The 15,629-nt window shown below is 49.6% G+C and overlaps 1 protein-coding gene across 1 annotated transcript; it reads right to left on the minus strand.

The window, feature by feature from the left end:
- Positions 1–5,815: 5,815 nt before the first annotated feature.
- LOC103633308 (uncharacterized) lies at positions 5,816–10,293 on the minus strand. The gene is made up of 3 exons (XM_008655031.4): positions 9,745–10,293; positions 9,119–9,602; positions 5,816–6,902 (listed from the first exon to the last, which is right to left on the minus strand). The coding sequence occupies exons 1-3, from the start codon at positions 9,917–9,919 to the stop codon at positions 6,203–6,205; spliced, it is 1,359 nt and encodes a 452-aa protein (XP_008653253.2). The 5' UTR covers positions 9,920–10,293; the 3' UTR covers positions 5,816–6,202.
- Positions 10,294–15,629: the final 5,336 nt, after the last annotated feature.

Genomic DNA, 15,629 nt, shown 5'->3' on the forward strand with positions numbered 1-15,629 from the left:
GATGCCAGGGCGTCTCCCATTATAAAGCATGCTACGAGCAAATTTAAATTTCTCATTTTCTAAGTTGTGCTCGGCAATTTTAGCATCTAGTTTAGCTATATGATCATTTTGTTGCTTAATTAAAACCATGTGATCATGAATAGCATTAATATCAACATCTCTACATCTAGTACAAATGGAAACATGCTCAATGGTAGATGTAGAGGGTTTGCAAGATTTTAATTCTACAACCTTAGCATGCAAGATATCATTCTTAGTTCTAAGGTCGGAAATGGTAGTATTGCAAACATCAAAATCCTTAGCCTTAGCAAGCAATTTTTCATTCTCAATTCTAAGACTAGTAAGAGAAATGTTCAATTCTTCAATCCTAGTAATCAAATCATCATTATTATCTCTAGGGGTGAAAATTGAAACATCACAAGCATGAGAATCAACCTTAGCATTTAAAATAGCATTTTCATTCCTAAGGTTGTCAATTATTTCACGGCAAGTGCTTAGCTCACTAGATAATTTTTCACATTTTTCTACTTCTAGAGCATAAGCCTTTTTAACCTTAACATGTTTTTTGTTTTCTTTAATTAGACAATCCTCTTGGGAATCCAAAAGGTCGTCCTTTTCATGAATAGCACTAACCAATTCATTCAATTTTTCTTTTTGAGCTATGTTAAGGTTGGCAAAAAGGGAACGCAAATTATCTTCCTCATCACTAGCATTGTCATCACTAGAGGATTCATATTTAGTGGAGGATTTAGATTTAACCTTCTTTTTGCCGTCCTTTGCCATGAGGCACTTGTGGCCGACGTTGGGGAAGAGGAGTCCCTTGGTGACGGCGATGTTGGCGGCGTCCTCGTCGTCGGAGGAGTCGCTTGAGCTCTCGTCGGAGTCCCATTCCCGACAAACATGGGCATCGCCGCCCTTCTTCTTGTAGTATCTTTTCTTCTCCTTTCTTCTCCCCTTCTTGTCGTCGCCTCGGTCACTGTCACTAGAAATAGGACATTTAGCAATATAATGACCGGGCTTACCACACCTGTAGCAAACCTTCTTGGAGCGGGATTTGTAGTCTTTCCCCCTCCTTTGTTTGAGGATTTGTCGGAAGCTCTTGATGACGAGCGCCATTTCCTCATTGTCGAGCTTGGAGGCGTCGATTGGTTGTCGACTTGGTGTAGCCTCCTCCTTCTTCTCCTCCGTTGCCTTGAATGCAACGGGTTGGGCTTCGGATGGGTCCCCAAGCTCGTTGATTTTCCTCGAGCCTTCTATCATGCACTCAAAACTTACAAAATGCCCGATAACTTCCTCGGGGGTCATTTTAGTATATCTAGGATTACCACGAATCAATTGAACTTGAGTGGGATTAAGAAAAATGAGAGATCTTAAAATAACATTTACCACTTCGTGGTCATCCCACTTCTTGCTCCCGAGGTTGCGCACTTGGTTCACCAAAGTCTTGAGCCGGTTGTACATGTGTTGTGGCTCCTCCCCTTTTTGAAGCCGGAACCGACCGAGCTCCCCCTCGATCGTTTCCCGCTTGGTGATCTTGGTGAGCTCATCTCCCTCGTGCGCAGTTTTGAGCACATCCCAAATCTCCTTTGCATTTTTCAACCCTTGCACTTTGTTGTATTCTTCCTTGCTTAGAGAGGCAAGGAGTATGGTTGTGGCTTGAGAGTTGAAGTGCTCGATTTGGGCCACCTCATCCTCATCATAGTTTTCATCCCCTACGGATGGTACCTGCGCACCAAACTCAACAACATCCCATATGCTTTTGTGGAGCGAGATTAGATGAAATCGCATTAAATCGCTCCACCTAGCGTAATCTTCACCATCAAAAGTTGGTGGTTTGCCTAATGGGACGGAAAGTAAAGGTGTATGTTTGGAAATGCGAGGGTAGCGTAGGGGGATCTTACTATACTTCTTGCGCTCTTGGCGCTTAGAAGTGACGGAGGGCGCATCGGAGTCGGAGGTAGAGGTTGATGAAGTGTCGGTCTCGTAGTAGACCACCTTTCTCATCCTCTTGTGCTTATCGCCTTTCCGATGCGGCTTGTGGGAAGAAGATTTTTCCTTCTTTTCTTTGTGGTGAGAAGAAGATTTCTTCTCCTTCCCTTTGTTGGAGGAGCTCTTCTTCTTCTCCCTCCTTTTGGTGCGGGACTCTTCCGATGAAGTGCTCCCGTAGCTTGTAGTGGGCTTTTCGCCGGTCTCCATCTCCTTCTTGGCGTGATCTCCCGACATCACTTCGAGCGGTTAGGCTCTAATGAAGCACCGGGCTCCGATACCAATTGATAGTCGCCTAGAGGGGGGGTGAATAGGGCGAAACTGAAATTTACAAATATAAACACAACTACAAGCCGGGGTTAGCGTTAGTAATAATAAATGAGTCCACAAGAGAGGGCACAAAACAAATCGCAAGCAAATAAAGAGAGTGACACGCGGATTTGTTTTACCGAGGTTCGGTTCTTGCAAACCTACTCCCCGTTGAGGAGGCCACAAAGGCCGGGTCTCTTTCAACCCTTCCCTCTCTCAAACGGTCCCTCCGACCGAGTGAGCTTTCCTTCTTCTCAATCAACTGGGAACAAAATTTCCCCGCAAGGGCCACCACACAATCGGTGCCTCTTGCCTTGGTTACAATTGAGTGTTGATCACAAGAGCACAAGAGAAAGAAAGAATGCGATCCAAGCGCAAGAGCTCAAAAGAACACGGCAAATCACTCTCTCTAGTCACTAGGGTTTTGTGTGGAATTGGAGAGGATTTGATCTCTTTGAATGTGTCTAGAATTGAATGCCTAGCTCTTGTAAGTGGTTGAGAAGTGGGAAAACTTGGATGCTATGAATGTGGGGTGGTTGGGGTATTTATAGCCCCAACCACCAAACTTGACCGTTGGTGGGAGGCTTCTGTTCGATGGCGCACCGGACAGTCCGGTGCACACCGGACAGTCCGGTGCCCCTGCCACGTCATCACTGCCGTTGGATTCTAGCCGTTGGAGCTTCTGACTTGTGGGCCCGCCTGGGTGTCCGGTGCACACCGGACATGCACTGTTTGATGTCCGGTGTGCCAGCATGGGCGATTCTGACTTCTGCGCGCGCAGACGGCGCATTGAATGCGCGGCAGAGAGCCGTTGGCGCGGAGACGACCGTTGTCCTGGAGTTGCACCGGACAGTCCGGTGCACACCGGACAGTCCGGTGATTTATAGCGGACGAGCCGTTGGCTTTTCCCGAAGCTGGCGAGTTCCTGAGGCCGACCTCCTTTGGCGCACCGGACACTGTCCGGTGTACACCGGACAGTCCGGTGAATTTTAGCCGAGTCGCCCCTGGAATTCCCGAAGGTGAAGAGTTTGAGTCTGAGTCCCCTGGTGCACCGGACAGGTACTGTGCACTGTCCGGTGGCACACCGGACAGTCCGGTGCGCCAGACCAGGGGTGCCCTCGGTTGCCCCTTTGCTCCTTTATTGAATCCAACACTTGGTCTTTTTATTGGCTGAGTGTGAACCTTTTACACCTGTATAATCTATACACTTGGGCAAACTAGTTAGTCCAAAGATTTGTGTTGGGCAATTCAACCACCAAAATTATTTAGGAACTAGGTGTAAGCCTAATTCCCTTTCAGCAACGCGACAGATAGAGCCTTCCACTATGTTGATGACAGTTACAACGACATGGCGGCTGCTTACAGTATTCTTGACAGCACTCCGGAAGAGTAACAACGCAAAAGATCTTGCTCTTGCTCTCAGCAGCACTACCCCTCTCTATAAAGGTTTATAATTGCGCCTCTGTACATACTAGAGAGATAGGAGAGAAAGAATTTGATCACTTGATGTATGAGCTCGTTTGCTGCACTTCTTCAAATGGGTTCCTAGGGGGTCCTTTTATAGCCTCAAATGAGCCCCTAGTCGTTGCCTCTTTCTGTGTGAAGAAGATCTCAATCCTGGGAGAAACTGCTACTTCTGCCGGGGTACCGAATTGTGAGCAGTATCTTATTGCTTTCCTTAAACGGCTGCACCAACCGTTGAAGCCTTCAGCCGCCTTACCAAGGCACGAGGGACCTAAGTAACGACTCAGCCGAGACCAACCGCCCGATGTAGTCACGACTTGAACAACTGCTTTTGTTACTCTAGCGGTTAAGCTAAACTAGGAGCAACACTCCCCTAATACCAATTGAAAGGATCATGATGTCCAAGAGGGGGATGAATTGGGCTTTTCTAAAATTCTAACAAAAGATTAAACCCTTAGCATGAGTCGAACTTCACCAAATCTACTAGCAAGAGGTAAAAGCTATGAAATAGAGAACAACCCTAAGTCATTATTACAAATACTAGCTAAGCAAATACACAAAGCAAAATGCTCAAAGTAAATGCGAAAAGTAAAGAAGGGAAAAGAAAACTCCTCCATTTTTTTCCCGAGGTATCGAAGAGTCGACACTCTCCACTAGTCCTCATTGGAACACCCGTGCAAGGGTATCGCTCCCCTTAGTCCTCGCAAGAACCAAGTGCTCACTATAAGATGATCCTTTGCCTCTCCGGCACAGTGGAGCCCTCACGATCGTGTACAACCATCGAGTCGGGTAACCAACAAATCCTCTGGGGTGATCACCAAATTTCAATTGCCACTGAACCGTCTATGTGATGCCGATCACCAAGAGTAATAAGCCATAGACCTTCACTTGACCAAGAGAAGCCTAATACTGTGTGTTCTAGGTGGCTCTCATGCGCACTAATGAGGTCCTAACATGGGATTATGATTTTGCTAATCACCTCACTATGCTTTGTGTACTTGCAATGAATACAAGGTGGTTGGTGCAGCAAGACACGTATTATGGCTGGTGGAGGTGGTATAATTACTCTCACCCACCAAAACTAGCCGTTACAACAGGCTGCTGCGCATAGGCGCACCATGCGCCACGAGTTCGCTGCCAACAGCTAGTTCTGACAACTAGCTGTTGCTCTGATGTCGCACCGGACAGACCGGTGTCGGGCAAAAAATCAAGTCCTAGGAACTGTTCGCTCTTGGGTTTCTAGGTGCTGAGGGCTTGCTCTCGGGCGCACTCGGGCCCGCTGCCAGGGGGACCACTGGACAGTCCGGTGCCCCCTAGTTCAGCAACCCCTTTTCTTTTCTTAGGTTTTTCTAAACTGTTTTCGATTCTAACTTGTGAGTGAGTTCTAGAGTGACAGCTAGCACAAGTTGTGAGTGTGAACATGCACGCCACTACACTAGATTTTTCTTGGTCAAACTACTCATCAACAACCCATCTTTATAGTACGACTAAACAAAAATAGAAGTCCTAACTCTATACCAAGTGTCCACAACTCCTTCGACACTTAGAATATGAAGTCTTTCATCTTTTGGTTCGCCTTTTTTAGCTGTCACTTTAAGTTCTCATCTGAGGGATTGTTTTCACGGTTGTAACACAACTCCCTGCAATGTGACCTAACTTACCATTTGCTTTGGAAAACACACGTTAATCACATGTAATCTTATGTTGTCATTAATCCCTAAAACCAATCAGGGGACTAGATGCTTTCAGCACTAATTATGCATTACCACCATATAATACAACAAGAAGCATATGATAAGCTTTATTAATAGAACTAAATCATTCTCCCCTTAAGATCAAAAGGAATTCAAAGAAACCCCAGCTTAACCAAGGTGAGCTCATCCTCATCACAAGGCTGAGCTTTGAGCCCTTTAGCACACAAAACAACTTCGCCCTAAGATAAGCTTTTCTTTGAGGTCGAGGTAAGCTTTAATGCACAAATTTTCCCCCTTTGACATCAAACACCAAAATCATATTCAAATAAGAATATAGGATGATGTCAAGGAAAATGAGGGTATGAAACCAGAAAAATGTAACACACTAACATTACTCCCTCTTACATATTAAACATATGCAATACCACTAGAGGAAAATCAAAGGACAAATACTTAAGAAAGTCAATACCTACTTCTGTACCTTTACCGAGTGTTTTAGATTCATTCCCTTACCAAGTGTGAGAACATATCCAATACACACTCCGTTTTTAACGTGCATGATCTCATTCACCATACCTTTACCAGGCCAAAGTTGCAAGTTGTAGCACCCTAGAAACCAAAGTGGGTGCGTGGTTGCAAGCAGTAATCGCCACACGACACTATGCACAAGTCCGGCCTACGAATTAGCTTAGCTTGATCTACACACATGAACTATGCATGGCAATGGCATGCACGAGTGGTGGAGCTAGCTAGATGCCTGCTCCTAAGCCTCCTCCCCTGATGGAGTCGCAGGCCACCGCGGGGCCGGCGGCGTGGCCCTCGGCGGCACCCCTGACCACGGCGACGGCGAGCGAGCGGTGGCGGCACGCGTGGCAGGTGACCTGCCCGAGCAGGCGAGCGGCGTGGTCCCGCAGCGCGCACGCCTTCTCGAGGTCGGCCCGGGCACGCTGCCTGGCGCGGCGGGCCTCGTCCAGCGCGCGCTCCGCCGCCGCGGCCTCCCCGCGCGCCCGCTCCCGCGCCGCGTCCGCCGCGGCCTTCTCCTCCACCGCGCGCCGCAGCTCCTCCGCCTCGGACTCGTCCTCGCCGCAGTCGACGGCCGCCGCCGCCGCAGCCGTGACGATGGGGCCGATGGAGAGCTGCAGCTTCGTCGTCGTCGCCGCGTGGGGTTCTGCTTGGTGGTGGGACGCGGTTGTGGTGGTGGACGGAGAGGCGGTCGTCGTGGCGCTACTAGTCCGCGGCGCTGATGCCGCCGCGGAGGCGGGGAGGAGCTGGAGCTCCGGCGGCGGCGGCGGTGCTACTGCCACCGTGGGCGGATGCCGCGGGACGGCGGGACGGATGACCGGGAGCGCCGACGGCGGCGGCACGGGCACGGGCACGGCCACCACCACCGCCTCGCCGCGCATCCGGCTGGAGTTGCACGCGTCCTGGTGCTCGATGAAGCTCTCCACCCTGCAAGAAAGCACGATTGACCGGCCATTATTCATCATCAGTTCCTCACTAACTACCCTCTTAATTAATCATCAGTAGAGGCTCTGTCGCTGTCACGAGCAGAGGGGTTGGGATCGGCGGCACATGCGTGCGCGCGCGAGATGGCAAATAAAAGCCCCTTTGCACCGCCACGGCGCCACCGCGAGGCTACTACTACTAGCTAGGTGCTTTCCTGGTCGATCGGCGGGCTGGCGCGCGTGGGAGAGGAAAGAGACCGCTCGGCGTGCATGTGCATGATTGGCTGATCGCCTCGCCTGCATGCTCACTCGCGCGCGCGAGGTTACACGCCCGGCCCGGGAAAGCAACGCATCGATCACGGTCACGGGTAGCTAGCTAGCGATGGATGGAGATGGAGACCTACCGCTACCGGTGCGTGCCGATCCAACAACAACAACCTAGCTTAGCGACCGGCAGCATAATTTTCTTGCACTCGAAGCATCGATCTCAGTTCAGGGGACCGACAGCAACAATACATGGCTATGTTCTGCACGGCGCTGTGCGAATGTAGCTAAATGATCAGTCATCCATGGACCACTGGCACACACACACACACACACACTCAGCTACATTATAGCAGAAGTAGCTAAATGTAACATGGAAGCTGCAACTACATAATAAGGATATATATATATAGGATGATATCAGCTAGATGTGAGAGCGACATGGAAACATGCGTGCATGCATGCATATGAGGCCCCATATCGAAAGAGGCATGTCCGGGTGGCATATCTACGCGCCGGTCAGTGACAAGAGAGTGTGGCTGCCATGCCAATTATTAAAGGCGTTAGGCCATGCCGGCGTCGTTGTTGTTTTGTGGGAAAAGGAGGTGGATGGCCGGAGAGCAGAGCAGAGCAGAGCCAGCACATGGGCGCACAGCTTATTAGCCTGCGGCGGCCGTGGTGCGCGGGCGCGGCGGGTGCGTGCGTGTGTGTGGCTGTACTTTGGTGGGTCGGATCAGCGTCAGCCCAGGGGGTCCGAGGAATGGAGCTAGCGGCTTGTCTCTACCTAGCAGAGAGACTTTGACGACCACACGCTGAATGCTGCTCAACTAGCTGGTGGTGTCTAGTCTGGTCGTCACCAACTCCATCAGAAGAAGGCAGGCTAGTAACATTAACATGTTCACCTGAGCTGAGCATGCATGGTCAAAAAGTCTCTGCATGCATGCTAGCTCTTCACTCTTCTAGCATATATATACGTATATGTAGTTATGTACACATGCCAGGTTTTGCATCTACAACTACAGTAACAAGCAGATCAATATATATAATATACTGTCTGTACGTGATTTATTTCCGTTTGCATAGGTACCGATATTGAAAATGACTAGCATGCATGGATATGGATTGATGCATGGATAGATGCATGCCAGATTCCCTCTCTCTTGAGTTCCGGGAGGGAGAAGGGAAAAAAAAAACGCACGCGCCACGACGACAGTTTCCGGTCGATGCGCCGTCGCTGTCGCCCGTCGCGTTGGAATTTTCGGTGCTACCGCAACCCGCCACCCGTAACGATCATATCCCACTGCACTTTGCTGTGCCTGCAGTGCCAGTGCCAGTGCCACACCAAGACACCATCGATATGATCTGCTTTTTTTTTCCTTTTGGTTCTTGGCAAGAGAAAAAAAAAGATGATGCCATTTCTTCCACGCATGCATCACTTGCTAGCAGTGGATATTTAGATACTATGGAACCCACCCGGCCGGTCGTCATCAGCTATATATACATTCGGTAGCTGAGATAGATGGATAGATATCATGATTATATATGGTGATAAGCTAACATGCAAGCAAGAGACATAGCCCCACGGCCACACCCCATGTCCGTACCGTACGCATGCAACTACTAGTAAGTGTATGGAGATGTAGTCAGCTTGCTATCGTTAAACAAGGGGATCAAACCCTAATTAATTGGTGTCGGCTGCCCGGCCTGCTCATGGTCATGTATGTGGCAGCAGGATTGTACTCGATCGCAAGCCGGCCGGCCGGCACCAAGCTAGCTCTTGTCTTATCTCCATGCAAGCCTGTCCGTCTCTGATCCCACCGGACCGGAACGAGCGATGGAACGCAGCACGTATATACGCCGGGCCCGGCCGGGTTCATGGACATGCCATGTTTGATGTTTCGTACGTGCGCGCATGCATGCACGTATACGATACGCGTGAGAGCGGTACGTACGTACCGTGAGAAGACGCGGCCGCAGTCGCAGGAGTGGCCGCGGGTGCCGCAGGTCTTGAGGTGGGCCTTGTAGTCGGACTGCACGGCGTAGCCCTTGGCGCAGCGGGCGCACACCCACTGCCGCCGCCCGCCGTGCTTGCGCCGGAAGTGCTTCTTGATGCCCACCAGGTCGCCCAGCGCGTGGGCGGGGTCGTGGTGGAGGCAGCTCGGCTCGGGGCACACGAACACGCGCTTCCGGGGCGCGCCGCCGCCTGCACCACCTCCTGTGCCGCTGCTGTTATTAGCGTCGGCGGCGCCGCCGCCGCCGCCAGCAGCAGCAGCAGGAGGCGGCGGCGCCCGCTTCACGAGCCGCCACGGCACCTTGTGGCGCCGCCGGTGCATCTGCAGGTTCTGCTCGCGCTGGAACCCCTGCCCGCAGATCTCGCACACGTACCTGTCCGACTCCAGCAGCGTCCGCGGCGACAGCGCCACCACCTCCGCATCGGGGTCTGCATATATAGTGTGTATTTTTAGATAGCAAGCAGCAGTAGTAGAGGGGAGACGCATATCTCTCATCTATATATCAGCGACGACACACACACACACATCATGCATGGAGGAACGATATGATCGAACTTCGAACGTACGTACCCGGAGTGCCGGGAGGGCGCCTCTTGCGCTTGGCGGGGGACGGCTGCTGCTCGGTGAGGCAGGAGGAGGAGGGAGGTGGTGGCGGTGGCTGCCGCTGCTGGGACGCGGAAGGGGACGACGAGGAGGTGGAGGAGGAGACCAACATTTGGTGGTGGCTCTTGACCAGCAGTGCCATGAGCTTGCTTCTTTTAAGGGAGTCCTGGCCAAGCAAGCAATTAAGCTAAGGTCACAAACGCTACCACAGGGGCGCCGGCCTTGTCTCCTTTCCCTCTCGCTTCTCTTTTTGCTCCTTAGTGGGATAGAGGTGCCAAGGGAAGGCTTAGCTAGCTTTACGGGGTGGAAAGCTTCAAGGGTGCGTATATCGCTGTGTGTTTGTGTGTGGAAAGGCTTTGGGGGCATGGGGGGATCATATATAGCTAGCTAGCTTAGCGAGGACGAGAGAGAAGAGATCGAGAGGGGCACGGTGGTGAAAGAGAGAAAGGAGTGGCTTTGTCTATATCTCTTTGTTAGCTTTTGTGCCCTGCTGCTGCTGCTGCATCGGTGTGTGGATGTGCCCTCCTTTTTTTTTTGAAGGCCGGGGGGAATGTGTCTCATATACTCATTGGATGGGCAGCCTTTATCAAGCCTTTGTTTGCTTGCTTGTTTTAATTAGTTAGGGCTTCGTCCTTTGAGATCGTGAGATCGAGCTGAGCACTATCCTCCCCCTGCTACCTCCTCACTCCAATTGATTACGGTGGTTAGCTCTTAACTTGCACATATCCTTCCTTCGCATGCATGCATGTGTCCGTGATAACTGCTATACCTAGCTGTATGTGTAGTGCCCACTACTAGTAGAACGTTTTGTTTCCCCCTTTTCAGTTTCCTTCTTTCTTCTTGGGCAGACATGATTTAGGCAGTGATATAATGGGAACACTTCTCTTATTCATGCTTGCATTGCATGCATGTGGTCTTTATCAAGGCAGTGTTGTGTGTGCTATACATATATGCAAATACAAAAAGGTTATGTTTTGCAAAACATAATACTGATGGAAAAATGACTTATATATATGCATGCTCAACCTTCGTCGTCTTTAGCTAGTTTTGCCAATGGACCGCATGCATGCTGTATATATAAATTAAACTTTGCGCACGAACAGCTCAACCCCTTATGACTCGTAGTGATTGCTTTGCTGAAAAAACATACCAGCGGCTAGCACATACTAGTGCTCTACTAGTAGTAGCGACGAAGGAAGATTCTTCACACATGCATGCGATCATTTCGCCCAGGAAGTGCCGCGCCGGCCCCTGATCGCTCGTTAGCTTGATCCTAACCCTTTTCCCCTTCACACGACTAAATTAAAAAAAGGGGCACACAATGCAATGAGATGGCATTGACATCTTTCCATAGTACTACTCCATCCGATCCCTCGATCCATCGCACAATTAAATCAAAAGTTCATTTGCCGATCTCTTGGCTTTTGTGATTCCTCTCGCCCCCTTTGTGACTTTCTTCTAAGATGGCTGCATGTGTGTAGCCCATTTAATAATCATCAGTTTTGAGTAAGTTGCTCACACATGTCTTTTCTGTTCGATCCCCGGCTGGCTAGCTAGCTGGGTCTTTACAATATTCATAAGCAGAAGATGCCCTTTTGGCGAAGCTAGTGTATACTAGTACGCATAGATTCGAAGAGGGGGGAAAAGCGAGCTTCTTTTCACGGAGCTAGTAGGAGGAACTAAACCATGGGGCGCCGGCGAACAGCCCGTCATTCTTTTCAGCAGAAATTTTACTTGCTTTTAGACTTTCAACTGATCCCCTCTCATCACAGAAAACTGACATTTATTTTGGGAACAGTACTCTCCTCCCCTGAACTGTGCATGGTTAAAAAGAAAAACTAATCCTTGAGGTTTTTCCTTTCCTCTCAGCGGCGACGACGATGTCAAATAAGCTGAGAGTCCATAGGATTCACTAAAATTCCATTTAATTTACACCGGGAATACCTCGTTCACAATGTGTCGATCGGTGAAGGCTGAGCGTCTTAGCATCTCGTTCACAACGCTCAGTAAGAATCGTGCGAAAAGGAGATGGATGGGATCGGAGAAGCCAGAACAGGTTATGAATATTGAAGATTTGGTTTAAAGCGACTAAAACAAAAGTTTTTGGACGGCTCTCTTGGTTGAAACATGTGCCTACGACCAAAACAAAAATATCCCTTGATTTGCCGACCCTCCGCTCCGAGTTACATGTTTTTACGTACTATACATTTGTTTTTCTTAGTGTGAGCTGCATATAAAGCCTTGCATATTCAGCAGCCTTATTCAATAAACTCATTCGTAAAAAAGCATGATATAATATATATAGCTTTGCTTGCCTTGATAAGCTTGAAGGCGAATGTTTGCCTTGATCTGATGCATGAGAGTGTTTTTTTTGGGGCAAAATATCCAGTGTAAACCCCTCTTTGGTGTTCATGTGAAAGAGCCCCTCTCGAAAAAAAAAATATCTGTGTTTTAAAGATTTGGAAATGATATACACTTACATAGTAATAAATCTATTGACGTATTTGTTGTAAAAGTATTGAGATGCAAACTCAGTTTAGTATTCGTATGGAATTGATAAATTTCATACGCATATATAATAGTACTCCTTATTTGTATTGGTTGGTACGTACGTAATTGGTAGTTGTAGGTACTTAGCTTTATTTATTTATATAGGATCTATTCGCCGAAAAGAGGACCATTTTTGGTCAACGCTAAGATGTTTATTCTTTTGTTCCGAAGCAGATATATGGTTTGTAATGTGTTGGTCATGATATTTAGTCTTATTTACTGTCATATTCTCCCCTGCTGGTGCAATGCAAACAAACAAAGTTATCGATTAGAAGAAAAAGGGAAGGCTATATAACTTCATGAATTATATATGTGGTTGTGCCTTATTAATATGTGATGATTTCATTATTTCTTTTGCGACGAGCACATGAACAAATAAAACAACTGAGCATGATGATTAATGATGCATGGCGTGTATAGCTTGCCCCTGTCAATGGTCAAGCAGAAGTATATGTGTTATCAAGCATCATCATCGTCGATTATTAATGCTTAGCGACGTCATATATATATATATACTTCTTCACGCCGTACAGGGGCGAAGGTGCGGCACACTTCGCCATCTCTTCCAACAATATATAAACGTATATATATAGCTAAATACTGACACAGTAGTACCATATATATTTTGGGGAGCAGCCGCTTTCCCCCCTCCTCGTTCGCCTGTTTCATCATTCGGGGTCTATGCAAACGCACACCACGTACGCACGCCAGCCAAACACCAAAAGTATGCAAAGGCAAGGAAGTACTTTTATCTCTGGGTACGTTGCTCGCGCCATCATCATGCCATGGAGGTTGTTGTTGCAATAAGTTTGTACGCGCCAGCATGCATGCAGACGTATGCAGACGACCCATGGATGTATATGTACACGCCTCGCTCGAATCCCAAGCAGCCAACATGAACTAGTGCCTACGGCCATGTGTGTCGACCTATTATTACTCTCGCTCTCGTCGTGCGCTAGCTTTACCGTACGCCCGGCCCATTGGCAGGGATCTAAAGATGGATGGATTATTTCGCTGTAAACTGATGGGATCGGAGTCGTTGCTTGCATTAATTATTGCGCGATACAACGACGGCAAAGCTAGTATATACGACGTGTACGTGTGTTTGTGACGGGTCTGTTAACAATTCGTTCCGTATCATAATTAAGCGAGTCTAGCTATTATTTTCCGTCGAGCAATCATCATCATTTCGGCCAAGACGAAGACGCCGCCGCCTACGTGGAAAGCCGGGAGACAAGCTTACTAATTGAGGAAGGCTCTCTACGACGTCGTTTCATACACAACCGAGTGACTTGTGTTGTCTGAATGACAACAACACAACACTCCATCCATAACCGGCCGGCCGTCTTAACAACCCGACGTTCCTGACGACGGTGTATGCTTTTGGAAAGGGATCTCTTTTTTTTTCTGAGAGAAAACCAGAAAGAAAGAGATTATACTAGTTGTTTTTTTCCTCTTGGCTACAACAAACTAGTAGTACGTACTGATTGTAGGAACATTTTGGTTACGAATTGGGAGTGCTGTTTATTAGCGGGCGGTCAGCGGCAAAATCATTTGGCCGAACTCCAATCAGGAGAAACGAAAGCCCGCGGCCTCCATCGAGATCGAGCACGATTCTGAACCTCCAACGCACTCCATGGCATGGCATGCCAGCAGTCTGACCTTTTTTTTTATCTGACGCCGGCCGCGCGCTGTAACTTTTCTCTCCTGTACACGGTATTCAGACGGAGCAGCGGCAGTACAGACGTCTTTCTCCCGGCGATGTGCAGCACATTTCACTCAAGAGTCAAGTCTGCCACACACACTCGCCTTTCGCTCTGGCCGATGCAATCATCCAGCTCCCCTGAAGTGACCCATCAGCCCGTGCCCGGCGCGCGACGCTCCACAACGCATTTCTCGGGCGCCGGAGACGATTGAAACCCCCTGAGATCGACACCGATCGAGAGGCGGCCGGAGCCAATTGAAAAAGGAAAACCCGGCCGGGGGAAGGACGCATTGCAATGCGGTTTTAATCAGGCGGGGCCTGCGAGGCTACGTACACCGCCACCTCTGTGACCTCTGCGCCGAGCAAGGCCCCTGACTCTTTGTGCCTCTCTCTCTGCGGGACGGAGCGGCGGGAGAAAGAAGAAAAGGTGCGTGTCATGCATGCGTGCTCAGTTGCCAGTGAGTCCAAGGTAATGGCTAATGAATGTATCGCCGCTGCCGGATGCGGAGACGAGACGAAGACCAGCTTTTGATCAGGAAAGGAGGGCGAGGCTGCCTTGCCACGCTCGTGATGATTATACCACCTAGCCTGGTGCAGGGGCAGACGGCCAGTGCTCAGTGCAGTGCTCACCGGAGAAGAGAGAGAGAGAGAGGGAGGAGCTGCTGGCGCCAGCGAGCTCCACCTCCACTCCACGCACTGACTTTACGTTACGTTTCGTTGCTGCGGCACACGTAGTATACTCTCCATGATTCTGGCTTTCGGATCTTTTCCCCCATTGTAGTAGTGGTCTGTTCATTCTACGCCGTTGCTTCTTTTTTTTTTTTTTCTTTCAGGTGTGTGGTCAAAGGCACTCTTCGAGTTCGAGCCGCCGTGCTTTCTTCCTGCTACTATTGGTGGTAAGTGCAAAAAAAGAGAGGGCAATTGGTATCCGTGTAGCTGGAAACTGCAGCTCCCATCGTCAGGAACGAACAGTCCCTGAACTGCATGGTTGCCGTCGCAGCTGCTGCTGCTGCTGTCTTTTCCAAGGAATTTTTTTTACGCTGCTCCAAACAGTGCCGACATTGTCATGCCACGGTCACCGCACGTCAGTGTTTCACACCCATCGTCAGTGTCACTCCACGTCGACTAGTAGGAGTATCCCATAGCCGCTCGACGCATGACGGGGCTCCGGACTCCCTGCACCTACTACAGTACTACACTACACATCTCCTGTCATGGCTTTCAGCGTCACCACACCAGTAAACTTCCATGCTACTACTGCTGATCTCTCACTCATCGCTGATCTAATCTCTGTTTGAATCTCCATCACTAAAAAACAGTGGTAACTTCGACTTCACTGCTCTAGCACCAACGTGTCCACTCAGGCTCTCACTCGTGCCGTGCGTGCCTCGCTCTGCCTGTGGAGCTGGAGGAGCGTGAGGGGTGCCAAGTATACCAAGGCACTATTGGGCCTGGCCTACAGGGGTTGTCCTTTCGGCCCGTTTGGACTTGCGAAGATAGGCCCCGCGAATCCGATAGCTGAGATCTGGGGACGGCAGGCCGGGGCCCGCGCTCCCCTCGTGGACACGTACATGGGCCCTCCAGTGCCGACCGAGCT

The sequence above is a fragment of the Zea mays genome, chromosome 1 (assembly GCF_902167145.1).
Source record: "Zea mays cultivar B73 chromosome 1, Zm-B73-REFERENCE-NAM-5.0, whole genome shotgun sequence".
Lineage (NCBI taxonomy): Eukaryota > Viridiplantae > Streptophyta > Magnoliopsida > Poales > Poaceae > Zea > Zea mays.

Excerpts from the sequence above, each read along its gene's own strand:
- LOC103633308 (XM_008655031.4), bottom strand. The coding sequence starts at position 9,919 with ATGGCACTGCTGGTCAAGAGCCACCACCAAATGTTGGTCTCCTCCTCC. Across the intron at positions 9,603-9,744 it reads GCGCCCTCCCGGCACTCCGG|ACCCCGATGCGGAGGTGGTG; the intron begins GTACGTACGTTC and ends CTATATATGCAG. Across the intron at positions 6,903-9,118 it reads TGCGGCCGCGTCTTCTCACG|GGTGGAGAGCTTCATCGAGC; the intron begins GTACGTACGTAC and ends GCTTTCTTGCAG.